The sequence below is a fragment of the Ornithodoros turicata genome, chromosome 2, assembly GCF_037126465.1.
Source record: "Ornithodoros turicata isolate Travis chromosome 2, ASM3712646v1, whole genome shotgun sequence".
NCBI lineage: Eukaryota > Metazoa > Arthropoda > Arachnida > Ixodida > Argasidae > Ornithodoros > Ornithodoros turicata.
In genome coordinates this window covers 29,546,619-29,568,025 of record NC_088202.1, presented here as the reverse complement: position 1 = coordinate 29,568,025, position 21,407 = coordinate 29,546,619, and the positions used below count along the sequence as shown (strand labels likewise).

The 21,407-nt window shown below is 48.0% G+C and overlaps 3 protein-coding genes across 3 annotated transcripts; all 3 read left to right on the top strand.

The window, feature by feature from the left end:
- Positions 1-331: 331 nt before the first annotated feature.
- On the top strand, positions 332-2,173 carry LOC135384479 (uncharacterized). Its single transcript, XM_064613681.1, has one exon. It carries the CDS (start codon positions 332-334, stop codon positions 2,171-2,173), a length of 1,842 nt encoding a protein of 613 aa, XP_064469751.1.
- A 5,411-nt stretch (positions 2,174-7,584) lies between these two features.
- LOC135384478 (uncharacterized) lies at positions 7,585-8,448 on the top strand. Its single transcript, XM_064613679.1, has one exon. The coding sequence runs from the start codon at positions 7,585-7,587 to the stop codon at positions 8,446-8,448; it is 864 nt and encodes a 287-aa protein (XP_064469749.1).
- A 134-nt stretch (positions 8,449-8,582) lies between these two features.
- LOC135384477 (uncharacterized) lies at positions 8,583-9,290 on the top strand. The gene has a single exon (XM_064613678.1). The coding sequence runs from the start codon at positions 8,583-8,585 to the stop codon at positions 9,288-9,290; it is 708 nt and encodes a 235-aa protein (XP_064469748.1).
- The last annotated feature ends 12,117 nt before the right edge of the window (positions 9,291-21,407 follow it).

Sequence of the window (21,407 nt, the reverse complement as noted above, 5' to 3'; positions counted from 1 at the left end):
ACCAATCAGCCTCACAAGCTGTATTGCCAAAATCATGGAGCGAATGGTTCTGTCTCGAATGCAATGGTGGTTGGAGCAAACAAACTACCTACCCGAAGAATTCGCCGGATTTAGAACATCCCGCTGTACAACAGACTGCATCACAGACCTCGTAACGGCCGTACAGCATAACAAAGCCTTGTCCATCGTCACAGTAGCATTCTTCCTTGATATCAAATCAGCGTTTGACTCCGTCAGCCATGCCCACGTACTGCAAGCAGTAAGAAAATCAGGGCTGAATGGAAAAACATTCGCATGGCTCACCAGCTTTCTCACCGACAGAAAGGTCTTTATGGACACCAACGAAGGGAGTACACCCCCAGTCACACTTGTACAAGGAGTTCCGCAAGGAGCAGTTCTCAGCCCGACACTCTTCAATCTGCTCATGTCGGAGCTCGCCAGCTTACTACCACCCAAAGTAAAATATACCATGTATGCCGACGACCTCTGCATATGGAGCAGTGGAAGACAGATACAGGCGATAGAAAACACACTTCAGTATGCCCTAGTAACCATCGCCATCTTCCTTGAAGAAAGAGCCATGGACCTCTCAACCAGCAAAACCGTCTACTTACCCTTTACAGGAAAGCGGCTGAAAAACTTTAAACTCACAGTGGCCGGAACCGAAATAAGGCGGGTCACCAAGCACAAATACCTGGGAGTCACCATCAACAGGAATACAACATGGGGTGACCAAGTTAACCACCTGGAAAAATCCACAAGAACCTACACAAACATAATGAAAATCCTTGGCGGATACCGATGGGGTAACAACAAGGCTCTTCAAGCAATGCACCGTGGCCTCATCAGGCAAACAATAGCCTACAGCATCCCTTGTCTTCAAAACCTCTCTCCGTCTCAGGATAACAGACTGCAACGTATCCTAAGTCGCAGTCTACGCATCTGCCTGGGACTTCCTAGAACTGTCAGAACGGATATAGTACTTGCCGAAGGAAGAGAGCCACCCATCCAAACCCTTCGCAAACAAGAAACTGAGCGGCACCTTATCCGTCTCCTCACAAGACACTACGGGCACCCCCTCATCGACAAGATAAAGCAACGCACCAAATGTAGCATCTATAAGGCCATCCGATACATTGACCGCATCCTTCCTAAGCATCGTGCAAAAAGACACTATCAGGACACGGCCCCCTGGCTCCTACTCCCACCAAAGATCTCCACTGAAGTACCAGGGATTGACAAGAAAAACGAAACACCACAAGTGGCCCTAAAAGCACTAGCCATGGCACATATTGAAGAAAACTACCCGGTAGCAATGCAGGTGTATACCGACGGTTCCACATCGAAAAACAGATCATCCAGTGCTTTCGTAACCGACGGCATAACAAAAGCGTACAGGTTGTCCCACAAGACAACATCCACAGCAGCAGAGCAACATGCAATTTTGAAAGCTCTACGCCACATCAGAAAATCCCAAGCCGGGACATGGGTAGTGTGCTCCGACTCCAGAGCGGCCCTCTACTCCATCCAAAAGCAGGACCCACAAGACCGTATTGTCTACAACATCATGAAGGCGCACAGCGAAGCCGAAGCCTTAGGACACAATATATCACTCCAATGGATACCGTCTCACTGCGACATCTCCGGAAATGAATGCGCAGACAGAGCTGCAAAGGAAGCCCCTAGCAAAAGTAGGATATCTGCAATCCCCTTTACAAAGTCAGATGCCAAGAGCCTTCTTCGTAAAAGTACAGAAAGAAGATCGCGCACAATTTGGAAACAATCAATGAGACCAAAGGACTACCTTGCATTCATCGACCCTGAAGCAGACAGCATAATTCCAAATGGAATTGAACGATCAGTCAAAACAGCCATACATCGCACACGACTTGGAGCGCTGTACACAGGAACTACAAGGCGCCAGCTAAGGCTCTGCGACTCAGACCTTTGCAAACGATGCAAAGTCCCAGAGGATACACACCACATAATCAGGCACTGCCCAGAATATAGCCAAGCCAGACTTAAACTCCAACAGACTCTAGCGGCACTGGACAACAGGCCTTTCTCCTTTTGCAAGATTACCGGAAGATGGCCCACAAGGCACCAACAATCCAAAGCACTGAAAGCGCTCTGCGTTTTCTTAAAAGACAGCGGGATAAAAGACCGCTTCTAAATTCCATCACTCCCAATTATTATATTTTAACGCGTAAGAACTGGAGCTGCAGGCGCCCTTACGGCAGCCACATAGCTCCAATACATCACAATCCAGTTAACTTATCATCATGAGAAGTCCCCATCCTCTTGTGCGCGTACTTGGCTCTCGAGGTTGACGTGGCCCATCCAGACGGAACAACGCTGACGGAAGCTGATCTGGCTACAGTTGTAGATATTATTGGACTCAACAAAATCAGACAACCGGCGGTGAATCACTCGCTCCACAGTCTTGCACAGGACAGACGTTAGCGCGATCGGCCGAATATTGTCAATGGCAAGGCCCTTGGACGCAACCTTCTTCAACAGGGTAACCCTTGATACTTTCCAGTCAGGGGGGATCCAGGACGAGCTCAGAGAGGTGTTGACAATTTCAAGCAAGACGATGGGGTGAGCAGACCACAGAAATTTCATCATCATTCGAGCAGATACGCCATCCGGACCGGGAGCAGATGAAGGGAGCGCACGGATAATGCAGTCCAATTCGTCCCATTCGACTGCTACGAATCCAGGCGACACGGAGAAAGGAGGAGGAGGAGGAGATAGGGGAACAGTGTCATGGAAGCGCGTGGCGGGGCCCTTGGCAACATCTTCAAGACGAGACATGGCGTCTGCATCGGATAAAACGTGGAACTCGCCAGGTGAACATGAAGACTGGCCCCGGATAAACGATATGTGCCGGTGAAGAGCCCTCCGTTGTTTCGGGAGAGATAGGAAAGAATTGTGCTCGTTGTGAAATGCACACTTGGAAGAAGAGACAGTCCTCTTGAAAGTGGCCTTTAGGATCTGGTAGCGTGTCCAGTTGGCATAGCACGAGTTGGACAGCAGTTGCTTCCATGCAGCTTTCCGTCGCCGATAATCTCTTGTACAGGCCTCTTTCCACCAGGGAGCACAGTTGGAAGGTGAGCGTTTGCGCACTTGGAAAGAAGATAACCCAATGGCCTGGGAAATAATAGATACAGCAGCAGCAGCACGATCACCCACTGGCATGTTGTTGCAGGCCTGCAACAGCGCAGTAACTCTCTTTTCCTGGAGTGAGCGATTGTGGCGGATGACGAGGGAGAGACGTTGGGCTGCCGAGGGCACCTCGAAGAAAACAGGAAGGTGATCACTAGATGTTCCACAGGAGACAACTTTTCATGACAGAACTGGGACGCGTGAGCTGTACAGCCTGAGGTCGAGAACGGAGCGCGAAGAGCCACGTGCAAAGGTCACTGACCCATCATTTACAAGAGAAAGGTTATGGTGACAGATCCAGTCCCACAGTTCGCTGCCGCGGGCATCAGTCCTGTTGTCCCACATGACATGATGCGAGTTGAAATCTCCCGCCACAATATAGTCGCCGGCCGTCTTGGAAACCACATGATCAAAGGTAGATTAGGACAGAAATCCTGCTAGACAGTAAACGTTGATAAAACACAAGGGGCGATTGCCCGGCATGCGGAGCTGCACCGCTAGTACCTCGCATTCTGCAGACATCACCTGCACAATGATACGCGAAGAGTGAACAAGCCTAGAGGAAATGAGGGTTAGCAGGCCGCCACCTCTACAAGCACGCCTGTCCAACCGAAAGGAGTGAAAGCCAGGGAGGGAAAAGGAAAGATAAGGAGCAAGCCTTGTTTCTTGTAACAGTATCACATCGGGGGAGACAGAGAAGACTAAGGAATGTAAGTCAGGTAAAGCGGAAAAATAGAGTACCAGTTCCACTGAAGCACGCGGACGTTACTCATCCCCGAGGATAGACTGAGCAACCGCAGCCGCAAGGACATCGCAGCCGCCTGTCTTGCCGCCGGTCTTGCTGTCATTTTTACTGCCATTCTTATGGTCGTGATTGTCACCGTTCTTCCTGCAGTTCTTAATGTTGTTCCTGTTGCGCTTGCCAACGAAGGCAGAGCACAGAGATGGTGAAGGGGGTAGAGGGAATATCATCATCATCCATCATGGAGTCTGCGACAGCACAATCAGGCAGAGAGAGCGGAGGAGGGATGGAGACGGGGTGAGGGGTAACGGGTGCAGGTGGCGACGGATGAACCCCGGTCTCCGCTGTGGGAGAGGAAGGAACCTTGGGAGCATCAGACATCGCAGCCTCTGACAGAATAGGGAACAGAGACGTGACCAGAGCAATCAATGGGCTGATCTCGTCCCTCAGTTTGGACACAGCTGTCTCGACGGCGCTGGTGATCATCTTCTCGAGGTTGCCATCAACAGGTGTCTGAGCTTTTCGTGCAAAGCTGTACCCACGGCCTTTCAAGACAGCGGCAGCATCATACCGCGAGCAGTGACGCGTGCCCATGATTTCCAGCAGAGAAGTCTCCTGGTCTCGGCTACTGCAAGTCTCACAGTCAGCAAGGTGAGCTTCACCACACAGGCAGCATTAGTTCGACGTCTGTATTAGTTCGAATGCGCGTGCTTCATTCACAGTGTTGCGAACTTTCTTTCTTCCTTTTTTTTTCGCTCTTCCTCGCGCCCCCTCTGTAACTACTCCCTGCAGGCAGAAAGCCTGGCCTGTCTCTTGAAGGAATGCGCAGGACTCCCTGCCACCGATTGCGCCGCCAAGGCAGCGGCCTCTTTGTCTCGTTCTCTCATGAAGTCCACGTTCTATATCCAGAAGCACTCGTCGTCGTACTGGGCGCCATGGTGGAACGAGGAATGTACAAGAGCGTTTCGCCGGCGCAAGGCCGCCTGGAAGCAGCTCCTATCGAATTCATGCCATGTAAACTGGAAGAACTTGCAGTTCCTTAAAGCTCTGCGCACCTCCTCGGCTGCGAAACATTCCTTATATAATGGGCGCAACTCATTCCTCTCTCACCCGAAGCGCAGGAGGGACCTGCACAGGCACGTCTCCTACATCCGCAGGTCGTTCTCGGGTGCCGCCCCCCCCCCCCAGTTCTCCGTCGCTGCCGACCATGTCGCCAAGGCCAAGCTCGAAGATATTGCCAGAGGTCTTTCGCTCCGCTTCAGTAATACTGTTCCCCACTCCTACGCAGTTCCCCACGTGTCGCCGTCCGGCTTCTTCAAAGTTACTGAAGAGGAACTGGATTCTGTCGTGCACGCCCTCCCAAAATCAGCTCCTGGCCCGGACGGTATCACTGGCAGGATAGTAAAGTCCCTTTGGTCCAAGAACTTCTCAACATCGTGAACATGTCTCTAGGGCACTCATGGGTTCCCGACGAATGGAAGGTGGCAAAAGTGGTGGTCATAAAAAAATCCGTCGCCAGGGGTCTTGACATGGATAACATCCGCCCAATTGCCTTGACCTCAGTCCTCTGCAAGACGGTCGAGCGCATCTTGCATCGCCGTCTCTCTTCTCACATGGAAGCCGCATCTACTCTAAATGATAGCCAGATTGGGTTTCGTCCTCGCTGCTCCATTTGGGTGGCTCATGTCAATCTCGAAAGCCAGATCCGTCTTGCCTGTGAAAATGGGAAGCTTTCCGCTCTCGTTACGTTCGACGTCGCCAACGCCTACGATAGCGTGGAGCACAGTGTCCTCCTGCAAAGAATGGCTTCCCTAAATATCCCACCGTACATCCTCTCGTGGGTCGAGAATTTCCTCACCGGTAGATCGTTTTACTGCTCTGACGGCCGCTTCACTTCATCGCCGCACGTGCAGCTTCGGGGAGTGCCCCAAGGATCTGTATCGTCACCCCTGCTCTTCAACATACTTATGAGCTCTCTGCCCCTGGACCAGGACATCCTCACAATCACCTATGCCGACGACATAGCATTCTTCGCCTCATCGCCCTCATTGCACTCGTTGTACGAGAAGTTGCAAGCGTACCTTGTCACCCTGTCTGCCTGGATGCGATCCGTTCACCTCTCGCTGAACGTGCAGAAATCTGCCGTGCTCCTCTTTCCCCATACCGGATGCTCAACGGGCGTCATGACTCTCGACCTGAAGGTCTCGTCGGAGTCCATCCGCCAGGCAAACACACTCAAGTACCTCGGCGTGTGGTACGACAGGGAGCTTGATTGGTCCCAACACCTTGAAGCCCTGAGCCAAAAAGCTGCGAAGGCCGGCAGCATCATTTATCGTTGCTCCGGCGCCCGCATCAGGATGCGTAGGAAAGCTTTATTGTTCCTGCATCAGTGTTACGTACGCCCGATACTAGAGTTTGGCTGCGTCCTCTTTTCCCATCTTCCAGACTACCGCTTGGCTAGACTCCTCAACATCGAGAAGCGGATGCTACACCTTTGCCTGGGTCTCCCTAAGTATGCCTCGAACCTGGCGCTGTACTCAGAAGCTCAAGTTCCTCCTTTAAAGTCGCGCTTTCGCCTGCTCACAGTAAATACCTTCCTTTCTCTATGCCAAAGCCCTCTCTCTCTGAGACACAGCGCTGCCCTCAGGGACATGCCACAGTGGCTCTCTAGGCGGTGGCGCAAGGCAAACAACCCGCAGCTGGTGTTCGCTCAGCGCTTACAGGCGCCGTTAGGGGTATCGCTGACTGATCTCTCCTCACCTCCTTCTTCCTGACCTCAGTGGAGGTCAGGAAGCGTCGCGAGAAAATCGTAGAAGTGGGGCAAAGCTTCCAAGGTTGGAAATACCCAAGTACAACGGAGACTTGTGCAGTTTGCAACCGTTTTGGGAACAATTCAGAGATGCAATACACACCAACCGGCTCTCACTCAGTCAGAAAAATTTCATTACCTTCGAGCCCTCTTGACTGGACCCGCTGTAGCAGCAATTGCAGGGCTACAAGTCACTGAAGCCTGCTACGAGGATGCTTTAAATCCTGTTGAAGGACCGTTTGGGCGATAAAGGGAGAATCGAAAAGGAATATTTGTCGCGGCTGCGGCATCTTCCTACCGTAACTACTTCAAATGATGTATCATCGATGAGGAAGCTGCACAACTATTTGCAGGCAAACATTCGTGGCCTCACATCGTTAGGTACTCCTGTCTCCTCCTACGCCACCATGATGAGCGATATCGTTTTAAGGTCGTTTCCTTCGGGCGTTGCAGTGGATTTCCACCGTAAGAGAGCAACTCGAACATATCCGAACAAGCAAGAGACGGCAGAAGAGGAACTCAACACTATAATCGAATTCTTGAAAGTCGAGGATTCAGAGTCGTGAGATGAGCAATACTAGTGGCAAGACTGAAGGTCGTTCTCGTCCGCCAAGCCTTCGAGGAAGTAACAGCAAGATACCGTCACCGAACGTCCTTGAGACCTCCGCTTACCAGAACGCATGTTTCTTCTGTGGACCTCTGTCTCACCCATCTACACACTGACTCGACCATGAGTCTGGAACGGAAGAAGGAAAAGCTGAAGGTGGCGAGAAGATGTTTCCGCTGCACTTTTGCTGGCCACGTATCGAGAGAATGCCGCAGGAAGGTTAGGTGCACACGTTGTCAAGGACGTCATGTAACGACCATGTATAACACTAGCTGGAAGCCTCCTAAAACGCAAGGAGCAATTGATGAAGCCACTTCTGCAGTCTGTTCCTCGCCAGCCGAATGTAATTCTTCTGACACCACATATCTTCAGGCCTTTCGAGCCTGGGCAGTGTCCAGCAACGATTGCCTTTGCGCCAGGGGACTATTCGATAGTGGGAGCCAAAGGACGTTTATTGGTGAAGACGTCGCAGAGACACTGAAGCCCGCGGCGACAGGAGAGATCGAGATAAGCATCAAGCATAAGCATTTTGCGAGTACTTCTTCAAAACCAGTGAGGCGAAAACTGGTGCAATTTAAGCTTCGAAGTCAGTTCTACAATGAGCACATTGCTCTGGACGTCAGCATGGCACCTGTGATCTCCAAAAAGGCTTTCGTGGCACCTATGCCAGAAGAGCATTTGACGCATCTCGAAGTCGACGACATAGACGTAGCAGATGCCGTTATTTATCCAGGAGTTCCGGAAGTGTCGGGTATAAGCGTTTTAGTGGGTGCGGACCAAATATGGCACCTTCTTACCGGAGAAATCAAGAGGTCCAGAGTCAATTGTAACCTCGTCGCAGTGAACTCGAAGCTCGGGTGGGCGTTCTTGGGCCCCAGCGGGTTACGTGGTTTTGTCGCGAGACAATCTAAAGATATGGTCTGCGTGCTCCATTCCAACATCGGGCAAGAATGCTTTCCTTCAGCTGCCGAATGGAAAAGGTTTTGGGAGCTTGAAAACGTTGGTATTGCTGACGACCTCGAGCCTTCGCATAATAACTCTGTCTTGAAGGTTTTCGAGGGATCTATAGCAAGGAACGCTATGATGTGCGACTTCCCTGGAAGACAACTAAAACTCCTTTAGACCCGAATTTCGAAGCAGCGAAGACTCGTTTGAAAAGGCCGGTCCGTCGACTAAGTAAAAAGGAAGAGCTACTTCATAAGTACGACAAAGCCATACGTAGCTATATACGTCATGGACATGCTGAACAAGTCCCCATGAGGAGTCCAGAGTGCCCAGCGATGACGTCTGAACGCATTTATTACATGCCGCATCACGAAGTTATGAAGGAGCAGTCGTCGTCGACCAAAATTCGGATAGTTTTCGACGCGTCGTCTCACGCCCGCGCTTGCACTTCACTGAACGACCACTTAGAAAAGGGTCCTAAGCAGCACCCAGATCCGGATGAAGTCCATAGGAATGACCGGAGATATCCAGAAAGCTTCCTATGGTTCGACGAAATTTCACCGCACTCAGCTAACACAGAAAATATTGTAGAGTGGCGCATGACCAGAGTGCCGTTCGGTACCACCGCGAGTGCGTTCCTGCTTTCTGCCACTCCCAATCATCATTTGGCCAATGCAGGGCAGCGGTTCAAACGGACTGCAGAAATTATGATGAAGTCCTTTTATGTGGATGATCTTGTCTTCGGAGCCGATTCTGCTGTTGACGCTTTACAGCTATACAACGAAGCAAAAATTATCTTGAGCAGTGCGAAAATGGTGTTGAAGAAATGGTCGTCAAATTCTCCAGAGCTACGAGATAAGTTCCAACAAGACGGGGTAAGCGCCCCTACACAGCCATTCTGTTCCAAAATAAAGGTCCTCGGAATAGTGTGGAATACACAGGACGATTGTCTAGCGGTCGACATCGAGGGCATCCTAAGGGCCAGTTCTCACTTGGCGACGCCCGACGCGGCGACGTGAGCTGGCAGCGGAAATAGACGCGCATTTCCGGAATCGGGAGAGGAGAGATGTCGAGCCAAAAAAACTGCCATGCCGACCTTCTTTCACGACGTCGGCGAGAGCTGCCGAGAACGACAGCTGGCGACCAATTAGGTGACGCAGAAAGGCCACGCCTCCTGATTTTTCGTCTGTTTTGGACGACGGAATGCCACTGTGGTGGGAACATGAAAATCGTGCGCGCTGACGGGGCGGCAAATATGTGCCTCTACTTCCGCCGCCCGCTCACGACGCCGCGTCGGTCGTCGCCAAGTGAGAACTGGCCCTAAGTTCTGTTTCAAAAAACTGCCAAACAAAGAGATCGGTGCTACAAGCTCTTGCAAGGATTTTCGAACCTCTGGGACTTCTAAATCCATTCACCATAGGAGCGAAGATATTATTTCAGGATCTGTGGAAACATGAAGTGGATTGGGACGAGGAGATACCAGAAGGCTTCATCGACGTCTGGGAGAGCTGGTGTCAACAGATTTCGAGCATACCGAAGGTGGAGGTTCCTCGTTGCATTTCCACCCCAGGGGGAAGTTGCTGTAAAGTTCACGTGTTCTGCGACGCGAGCAAACGTGCTTACGGTTGTGCGGCCTACTTACGCATAGTGCATGACAAAGGTGATTCTACGGCTAGAATCATTTGCTCTAAGGCACGGGTCTCACCGTTGAAGGAGTTGACATTACACCAGCTGGAACTCATGGCTGCTGTGATTCGAATCAGAATGCTGACATACCTCTAGAGGGTATTCGCCTTCTACTTTGAGTATCGCATGTCGAGTGATTCATCGATCGTTCTAACCTCGATTAGACGTTCCAGTAGGGAGTGAAACACCTTCGTTGCAAATCGGGTGCAAGAAATTCAGTCCAGCTGCGACGCACGTTCGTGGAGTCATTGTCCCAGTGCAGATAATCCCGCAGACTTATTAACACGCGGGATATCCGTAAAGAAGCTGACGTCATCCGCTCTATGGTGGAGAGGCCCGCCATGGCCCTCTGAGCATACGACATGCTGGCCTGATTTACTTGGCGAGTCAGAGGACGAAGCCGCGCTCAAGGAAAGACGGCCATGCACTGCTAACGTATTCGTTGTCAACTCGGTGCTGCCTATCCCTGACCTTGAACACTTCAGTAAGTTATCTAAAGTACTTCGTATCACTGCATGGGTCCAACGGTTCATAAAGAATTATCGTGGACGTAACGGGGTATCAACGATTGCACTTACTGCGGAGGAGATACATTATGCAGAGATTTTCTGGTTCAAAGTAATACAAAAATCTGCGTTCGAGGAAGAGATCTCAATTCTTCAACGTCAATAAGAAACCACCTTCATCTCGAATACAGCAGTTGCATGCATACCTCGATGACGAGTCTGTGCTACGCCTTCAAGGACGCCTGCAAGAATCCGATCTAGAAGAAGATCGGAAACACCCGGTCCTTTTGCCACGCAACCATCGCTTCGTAGATTTACTCGCAATGGAAACCCACCTTCGTCTCCTACACAGCGGAGTAAACGCCATGCTTGTGGAACTGCGAGAGCATTACTGGATATTACGTGCACGATCGTTGCTCAAGGGGATCGTTCATCGATGCGGACGGTGTCAAAGACTTCGTTTAAAGCCGTTGTCCGCGCCGGTTGCTCCACTTTCTAAAGATAGTGTCTGTAAAACAAGTCCATTTGGCATCGTCGGTGTTGATTTTGCCGGCCACTGTTCTCAAAAGAAAAGGCTGGAAATGTGAAGGTGTATATAGCACTTTTCACGTGCGCGATAACTAGGGCAGTGCACCTGGAACTGGTTCAAAATATATCAACTTCGTCCTTTTTACTTGCATTGCGCCGTTTCATCGCCCGCAGGGGGATTTCGGAAGTGATATATTCGGACAATGCTGCGAGCTTCAAGCGAGCATACAAGCAACTGCGAGATCTCTCGGAAGTGGCCGCTCAACCACAAGTACAAGACCACGCAGCCTCCCACCGCATCCCCTGGAAATTCATTATCGAGCGAGCAGCTTGGTGGGAAGGCTGATGGGAACGAATGATGGGAGGCGTCAAAGCAGTATTGCGCAGAACTTTAGGGCGAGCCTCACTTACCTCGGAAGAACTAGCTACACTTCTGACAGAACCTGAAGCAGTTATTAATGCGCGACCAATTACCTATGCGGATGCGGACCACAATGACAATGTGCTAACCTCTGCCCATTTTTGATTGGAAAGCGGCGGACCTGTTTGCCTTACTCGTCAGCACCAACGCCTTCTGTTGCTACCTACAGTAGATCCGACTACCGACGAAGAGGACAGTATCACCAGCATCTGACCAACATTTTTTGGAAGGAGTGGACCGATGCTTCTCTGACCTACGTTCTGCATACAAGTGTCCACAGAAGAAGAGGAATACAGTAAAGGAGGGAGACGTAGTGGTGATGCACGACGACCGACGCCCCAAGTACTTTTGGAAGTTGGGAACCGTTAAAGGGACTATCGCATCCATCCCGGTCGATTCCGAAACTTTAATACCACAATATTTCTCGGTGGTCCCTGACAAGAGTAGGGAAAATCCCAAGTGAATAGGTTGCGTATATGCTGAGCAATCTAATGAAATACATCGAAAGAGCAGACGACGGAGTATGAAGTCACTCTCCACCAGCTCTCCCCAAAGTCTTGAAAACGTCACGCCCAACAGGGCCAATGAGAGCGCGTCTTCTCGCACAGCTGATCGGTGGGGTCGGCGAGCATCTGAAATGCGAGACGGCGAGCAGACAGCCAGAGTCATGTCGGAATCGTCGTAATACGAAAGTGACGTCGCGTCGCTTCCAAGCGATTCTGGGGATTACAGCGTTGAAGAAATTGTGTTAGATGACGACCCTTACTCCACAGACCATCTGCCACTCTACCCTGCCGCAAGTGAAGGTGCAGGCAGTGAAAACGAACGGTCCGATGGCGACCACACTTTCAGGTAAGCATATCATATCCGATCGCTCATGATGATTGTGCACTGCCGGGCGTTTTGACATTTGTCCACTTGGAAATGAGAGATGCCTCTGCACTCGCTGTACTCGAGTGGAACCTGACGAACTCCGGCTGTCGGTTGCCTCGGAAATTGCAGGGACAGTTGTATCGCCGATCACCTGTTCCTCAATGGCGTTTGTCTGCGGAGGGAGCTCGCTGGTTGACGCACCCATCTTTTGTCGTGATGACCGCCGCGTATTCTTGAGCGACTTGACAGCAGGTACAGTGTCAAAAAACTTCTCATACGTTGTAAATGGCGTGATTTCATTCCCATTTCAATCCGAGCACATGGATAACGGTTTACTAAAACTTTGGTGCTCTTAGTCAAATAAATCAATACTTTTCTTCTACTATTCTTTCACACAGGCGCCTCCGATTCACTGCGTATTGCTTCTTCACAAGCTGGATTTATGGGTACCTTGGCATAAGAAACCGAAGGCAGATACCAGGATGTGCTGTGCGCAGGATCAGGACGCTGCACCCATCAACAGTATATAGTGGATAATACGAGCAACATAAGTGTCAAGTGGGCCACTGTATGCAGACCAGGCATATCCATTGTAGGACTTATCGTTATTGTCATAAAAGCTGGTTTGCTATTGAGAAGACGTAACTGTGTACACTATCAAAACATTATCGATGGTTCCTGCTTTTCATAACTATATGTAGTGAAGAAATGTTGCAGTGTGAAGTCACAAATTATTGAGCAGTTATACTGGTCATAGTGTTAGTCATATGTGCATGCACTGACCGTTTCGAAAGTTTTAACCCTTTGTAACAGTTCAAGAAGCATGTCTCACAAGCAGTGTAGACTTGTAGTCAGATATTGCAAGTACAGTGGAATGTGTAAATAATTTTCATTGCAAATCATTCTGGACTACAAACCAAGGTTATCACACGACGAGGAGAAGCACTGGTACTTGCATAATGCATATTTTGAATACCAGCTTTCAGCCATACAGAGGTTTCTTTTGTACCACGTTTTTCACCTATGTTGGGGGGGGGGGGGGAGAAGCTGGTGCGTTTTACCCTGAGCATGGATTTATGCTTCATTTCTAAATGGAGGATAGAGGTTAGTGCCAATGTGTGTATTACCACTTTTATCTCCTCCTGTGTACATGAAAGCTTTGTGAACGTGATACAAATATTAAATGTGTTAAACAAAAGCTGATTACATTATGTCAGTAGATTTTATTTCCCTCCTCCTTGCTATCGTTTCAGTTGCTGTGTGGAGAGCTGGAATTTAGGTTCATGTTGACAGGGTGGTAACAGGTTATTTCCTTCCATACAGTATACGAGCAGTACAGATGTGAAGCTTGATGTGCTGAAACAAGAAAAAATTAAGACCAAGAGCGAAAACTTACTATCATGTGCATTTACTATCATATGCACATATCAATGCCCAATACCACCATATTCTTGAACCCTTGGAGTGTCCCCTGTGCACTGTAACTGGAATTGTACTACAAGTCCACGTGTACAAGTCACAGGTGTGCATATAGTTCATTAGACGCCGTTTATAGCTGGTTACTAAAATTGCATTTTAAAAAAGTTCATTAGAATGAACATTGAACAATGAACAAACAATGAACATTCATTCTGACTCAGAATTCAACTCATTCACTGTACAACACAGATATTAAACTATCCTAATAAATAGAAGCAGCACCACCTGAAGCAGATTGATGGTACCATTACCATCAAGCTGCTTCTTTCCACCTTTGATAGAAATTGAGCACTTGATGTCGGACAATATGATGCATAAAAGTGCAATGCCGAATGGTGTTATTCTGTTGGAAAGCTGCCTGCTTGGCTCTCTCTTGCTCACAAAAATGATGGTGAGTGCATGCTGGGTTACATTAGCAAAGAAAGATGGGATAAACTTTTTCTGTGAGAATATAGCAGTGACTGAATATCGCAACCGGAAAAGTTAGAGGAATGCCGTCAAAAAATTACGTTAGGTGCTAGCGGGGCCTAATGGGGTCTGGTACATCATTGCCTGCCGGCGCTGTATACATATTCCGATGTACATTCGCGGAAAGGAATGGAAATCGCGGAAAGGAAATCCGCGGAAAGAGCGTACTGCAGTACATACTTTTTGTTATATTGTTGGGAGTTTATCCCCGAACACCACAATCGATATCTCGTGAGATACTCTCCGCTTTATTGTACGTACTTACATTCTGACATTCTGAGTGTATGTTTACATTGAGTCATCTAGATCCCGCGCGTCTCGACGGTGCGCTGTCTGATCTTACTCGAGCCACACCCAGTCTATCTGGAGCCACTTCTGGCCTATTATATCAATACGCCACGCTTTTGTGGGGCTTCATTCGAAATGTACTGGAAACAAATGTTACCCGCTCATCCGGTACGTCGGTGGTGTCCATTTGCTCATGGAACAATGTGGGTACAGCATAGGGCTTTAGCCTCTTGCATTTTGCTGACACTCCCATACGGGATTGCAATGGGTCCGCCTCCACGTACGCTTCGTCAGCAAAATGCGAGGAACAAACGTGCCGAACGTGCAATTCTTCTGCCACGACAAGACGCCTGCCGGCGATTGCTGCTTCCAACTTTCGTTTGGCGTCCCTGTCCTTGGGATCGTGAAATGTCATTTCTGGGTTCGCCCCAGACGATTTTTTGCCGTCAGGAATACCACGATGCGTTCCCGAACTCAACGACATGTTGCAATTTCACCACTGAGCGAATTTCACAACACTTACGAAGAAATAGGTTGTTTCATACACGTAGCCATACACGACGCCATCTCCAAAGCAGACGACGTGTCCGAGAGAAAATGGGAGAACGGCGCCGCCCTCGCATTGGTCCTGTTGGCTCCTGCGTCACAATGATGTCATCGGAGGTTTCGCTGATCGAAAAAGCTCGTTTATATAAAACCCAAACATTTCTCAGCAGTGAAAATCGGTGAAATCGATTGTCGAATGGTGCCAAGCATTCTCGTAACCATTTCCTACCCATGTCTCCGGATGCGATAGTCCCTTTAAGGCAGTTTTCCCTGATCGTGATGGGAACACTCGTGCTTGTACTGTCAAATTGGCCGATGGGTCCGAGTTGCGACGACCAGTGCAGCTTTTATACCCCTTGGAAATGAGCTAAGCTCAATTGGGGGAGGGGGGATGTGTTGCGAACTTTGTTTGATTCTTTTTTTTTTCTCGCTTTTCCTAGCTTTTAAAGTAGTAGAAAGGACGGCAAAGACAACGAAGTGAAAGGTGTGATGAACTGGGTTTTTTCTTCTACTGAATAGCCGTTGGTTCGATGGAATGTTCTTGTGATGTGTAGATACGTTGGCAATTAAATCTTGTAAAGGGGTCTTCGTTTCGTTCGACTTCTCCACACAGAGATCGTTCATACAGCGAGAGGGTTACTCTGTCAACCTATGGACGGATCCAGCCCAGGCAGCACAAACCCTCGGGAAAAGAATGGGAACGCAACGGGACTTCGGCTCCTGAACGGGCGATAGTGCCCGACTGGTTCCCAGTGGTGTGCGAACTGAGGAGGTAGAAGGTAGTCCCCCGACGGTGCCCTGATCATTTCCCGCTCTGGTGTCCTTTTGGTCATGTAAACTATAATATAGGATCGCTCTCCGATGCTGCTCGTATCATTTCCCGGTCTGGACTGACCTTGGTCATGTGACCAAAATATAGGATCGCTCCCCGATGCTGATCTGATCACGATAATCAATCACATGACCGGGGTGCAGCCACGGATTTCTCTTCCCAGACTGTCAGGCGCCGAGTGATGCAATCACGTAACCGACAGTTTCGAATCTGGCCAATGATGTTCCTCTATCATCCAGCCGTGTTTGCACTGTCGGAGTCCCCGTCGCTCTCGCTGCGAGAAACGAATGTATCCGGCCGTGCTCCCGAAACTTTCGAGGAATTCCTACGATTTTACTACAAGTGCAGGGATGGGAGCGACTGAGCAACAACGTGAGCCTTGGTGGTCGTTTGATCATATACATGCAGAGGACTGGTCTTCAAAGAAAGAAGACCGTATTTCTGCCCATGCACATCGTGCGATTGCCAGGCTAGTTACAAGAGATACATCTATTGTGCAGCATCATAGCGTGACCACAATGAACGACGTAGGAATGTATCGTGACCATTCGAACTGCATTCGTTCAACCATTCGTCGGTTATATGAAAGTGGTCATTAGAGTTGCCCCGCACAAAAAGTGTTGGATGTAGTTTTGTAGTGTGTTGTTTATCTCATAGAGCGCATGGCGGCATGTAGATCGAGAGCCCTTATACGTATTTTTTGCATGTTTACTTGAGTGTCCGCATTGTTCTATACCACACAGGCCATATTTCATTCATAATAGTTTCGCAAATAAACACGTACGGGTCGATCTCATACTGCTTTTGAGTTAGGCATAGTGTCGTCAGATCAGGGTATATGTATCCTGTTTGCTGGGCCCAACAGATGTTATTAAGGCTAGTGCAACATTTCCCACTTCTTGAACCATGCTAACATTGCCAGAATAAGGAACATTACACTGTGCTGTGTATTCCACACTCAGTTGTCTCGCGACATACACCCCAATTATTATATTGTGTACTCCACATGTTCAACCAGCAGCACTTCCCATACCCTAATTTTTTTTGAACATGTGCTTAAAATTGCACAACTGCCACTCAAGTAACTTTGCCACCAAATTAGTCCGTGACAAAAGGTATATATACCTTATCACAAATTTAATAACCTTGGTGGAAACGGTTGATGCTATCCTCTGCCTTGTACGGTACATTTCGTAGCAAAATACAGAGTCCAAACGTTTTCCTTGTCCACAAATGTCATGTCAAATCTGAAAGACTCTTATCAAAATGAGGAAGCCCGGGCTTGCTTGTCCAGAGAAACAAATATGAAACTGCAGTGCTAAACGTAAATAACTGCATGCTCAGCAACTAAGGCTGGTGATGCCGAAGACAAAATATTTCTAGGTTAAAAGGAACAAAGGAGAAAAGACCACTGTGGCCTATTAATGTTGTTTCAAAAGTATAACACCACAAAATTTGTGAGAGTCAGTTGGTGTATTTAGTTATGTTGGTCACATCCTGCACCAATTTTTAATAAGGTTCAAATGCGTTGCTACCAACCAGAACCTAAGCCTGACCTATGATCTAATAATAATAATAGTATCTATCTATGACCTATATGGACCTTCAACACTAGTTTGGTCTAGGTTTCACACGTGGCTTCTAGTGAAATTCGAAGCTGCTCTGTAGAGCTGACAGGAGACTTGCAGAGTAGAGAATTTTTTATTTATCTTATCCAAAGAACATTCAAAAAACAAAGTGCTGTACCGACTGTATTCAAAGAAATACAAATATACTTTGTTTTAGCTATGTGCATGTTAGCAAATTAGAGGTGACCGATGACACATGGGCGTCAAGGGTGAGAACACAAGAATACTACCACTGCAGGCACTGTCCTGAAATTCTAAGGCACCATTTGTCAGAAAGCAATGACCACGCACAGCCTAAGGATCATATTGAGCTCCTTCCATTATTCTTTTTATTGACAGCATGTTGGCTGCCATCCAGTTCATGAAAGTGACCTTTATCGCGGTTCAACAGTAAGCGAGCTGGTGATCGTGTCCATGATGGCGAGACCTGAAGAGGAGATACAAGAAGGGACATACACACACTATGTTGAGACATTGTGTATGTCCCTTCCTATCCCTCGTCTCAGGGTTTTTCGCTATGGACCTTCATGATGTTTCCTTCGGGAAACTTTACACATTTTTATGTAGAATTGTGAAGGTACAGCCAGGCGCTGTTAGCAAATCACACAGTACTTTTCTTGAAACAAGAATCCATAGAAGGTACACAGTCATCTTCAGCATTGCAAATATCTATGGGACATGTTAATCACTTTGGAATGTCACAGACATGTCATGGAGGCCGGCACATGATTAGTGGTGTTGAACAGACAACTATTTGTCATATTTTAGGCACAAAAAGCAGTTTTGGCACCTGCATGTTGAGACAGACGTATCTCTACATACTTTGCCATGACACAAATATATGAAGCAACAAATGTACTCTATACTTTATTATGGTTATTAGTCAACACTGCCAAGAATGTGGGAGCACAGTCTTGTACCACCTACACTCTTCAAAATGACCTTCACACACGACACATTGTAGGGCAACGAGACTCCAGAATGATGTCCTCCTCCCCATTGGCTGAAAACATGTTCCTACTACTTTGCATAAGGGGAAGTTAGTACAAGAAAAGCACATATTCCTTTTTTGAGGAAATCAGTATTCAGAGCGCTACCATACTGTGGTGGGCCTGCAATGCATTACGTGGTAGAGCACACACTGTAAAAAATTTCACCGTAGAACATGTCCCCCGTTCTAATGACAGTCTTCTCCAGTCTTCCAAACTGCCATTTCCCATAGTGCTTTATGGTATGACACAGTATTTCTAAATCTTTACTGTAGTTTACCGGTTGTAGCAGCAAAAAATACCACTGTTACCGATCGCAGGACGCAAGCCATATATGCTATACCGCAACAGTACATGCTGCTGTCTAGCAGTTCGTGTTTGGACATGGTATGGTGCATGCAGGGAAAATTCAATGGTTAAAATATTCAAACGTGAAGAACTGTTAGATTACATGATGTAGAATGCTGTATAGTAGTACTTGTGTCCCGTGTCATGTGACCAAAAACAATATGTGCTTTTGCTCATGCTGCACAGCACAGGCGATATGAGCTGCATGTGAGGGTAACAACATGAAACCCGAGGCGCGCAGGAAAAGGCATGACTTTACGATCTCTCTGTCAGTTGTTTCATGTTGTTATTGCGTACCAGCTCGCCTGTACCTGAGAATAGGTTTGATGCATTGTACACGCACCTTAGACATGCAGTGTGTGGTGTGTTGTGATAGTAATGCCACTGCCAATTGAAAAATAATGCTCCAGGTGGATTGTTTCGGTACAATCTTGAACTAAGCATACCAAGGGGTAGGGCATCTGCGTGACAGGTTTACCTGGAAGTAAGAATGTAAATATTAGATGAAGTCATTGTATAATTAACATTATCAATATACTGCTGCAAATCATACCAACAATAGCACACGAGATGCTCCGATATGTTCTGCAGGACTGTCTCTGTACTCACAATCTTAGTACAGCAGCTACAGAAAGGCATAAAACAAGTTTTTGTATACATGATACCACTTGAATGCAACACAAGCTTCTGCTGCATTGCCAGAACATAACAGCGGACAGATTTACCTTACTTCACCTGAGAAAAAGAACGTACTGTTGCACACATGATGCTGTTTGAATGTAATCTTCAAACGTCTCGAAAAACATAATTTATGACCGAAACACATCAACTGGAAGATTTCGATTTACCTTACTCAAAACTGTGAAAAGGTATGTGCTGTTGCACACATGAAAGTGCTTGAACTGCCCTTGAGGGCTCTGGAAGAACATCTTATTTGTGACCAACAGCTGAGCCAACATTTTAATTTATACCTTACTCAAAATACACAAGATGTGCTGCCGTGCATATGATACGATGATACTGCTTAAATGTACTGTGAAAGCGCTGGAGTAAGAACACAAACACCTCAGGCATGGTTGCTCTAAGAGAGCAACAGCAAGGGTATACGAACACAAGAAGTCAAGCACAAGTTATGCAATCCACTTGATTCATCAGAAAATGAAATGTCTCAGTACCAGGCGTCACTGTTCCGTCAACAAAAACAGGTGAACTTTGAAGGGGCATCTGGTTGGCACTGGTGACAGCCTTCAGCTTGAAACCCAGACGGTGACAGTTGAGACGTGGAGTGCAAGCTTTTCGGTGGTGCCAGAATGCCTGAGAAATCATTTAAGAAATAAGGCAATTCCAAATATGTACTGAGAATACACCCGCTGGGGCCTAATCTCTAAAGTATGAAGCAGTAACTGACAGATGTCGTATTTTTCTTTTCTATGTGATGGCATTTGCACCGCATGACTGACTTGTCTTACATCATGCGTCTTACCTTTATCTGCTGCCTAGTCCTGCCTCTGCAATCTCCTGGTGCAGATAAGGTTGGCACAGCATCCCGGACGAGACATCTTCGGCTTCTTGTGAAACAAGTTGCGCGTTGCTTCCGTAACATTCGTATGAGCCAAATGAACAGATCAAATCCCTGCTTTCGAAGGTGGCACCCAGTCGGCGTTGTAACCGATTGTTGCAGTCAATAGCTTTTTCTTTCGCCTTTCGGAAAGTTGTGGTTTGAAACATTGGAAATGCATGCTGAAGTGTTCTTGCAGACGGGAGCAAAACGCTCACGCGTTCTCGGCACGCAGCACGGAACACGAAACACACCAGGAAGTCTGTACTGGCCTAGCAAATGCTTTGCAGTCGAAGAAAGCAAAACTCACGCTCCTCATTGGTTCATTGAAGTCCAGAAATATACTGACTCCCTAATAGCGAACTGTTTATCGTTTCCCCAATGTCAATCTGCGCAGCAGACGGCTCGGCAGAAGAAACTGGCCGGCTTGGCGGATGAAACCAAGCCAAAAGTCATGCAAAGCCGGAGCACGGGCAGACCACGAATGTGTCGTCGACACAGGGTTTGCGAGTCAGTGAAACTAAAAATTCACTTTTTCGAAAAACCGCGAGGAGTTTGGGATAACTATTTTGTACACATAATCAGTGTTCCCTTATGAACACATCGTTTGAGAACCATTCCATTCTGTCACACTCGAAAATAGGCGTAGCTGAGTGTTAACTAATGTCTCACCCTTCTGTAAGTTTGAGCTTCTAAAGAAGTCATTCAGGGACACGATTTCTTGAAACCCACAGTACAGAGAATACATGTTCCCTAGCCGCATGCAGCCTCTACGGCGTGACCACCAAGCTACACCAGGCTGCACGACCAAGTGTTTGCGCTGGCGCTGCATACACGATTCGGAGCGCCCCTCGGATGTCGTGAAACAGGCCTATAGTAGCGTCGCCGTCACTTCTTCCTGAATTCTGTCCTTTGGCCGCATCCACAATCGCTTTTCCTGCTCAATTATTTATTCCGTCATTTCGTTATCTCTGCATCTCAACGTT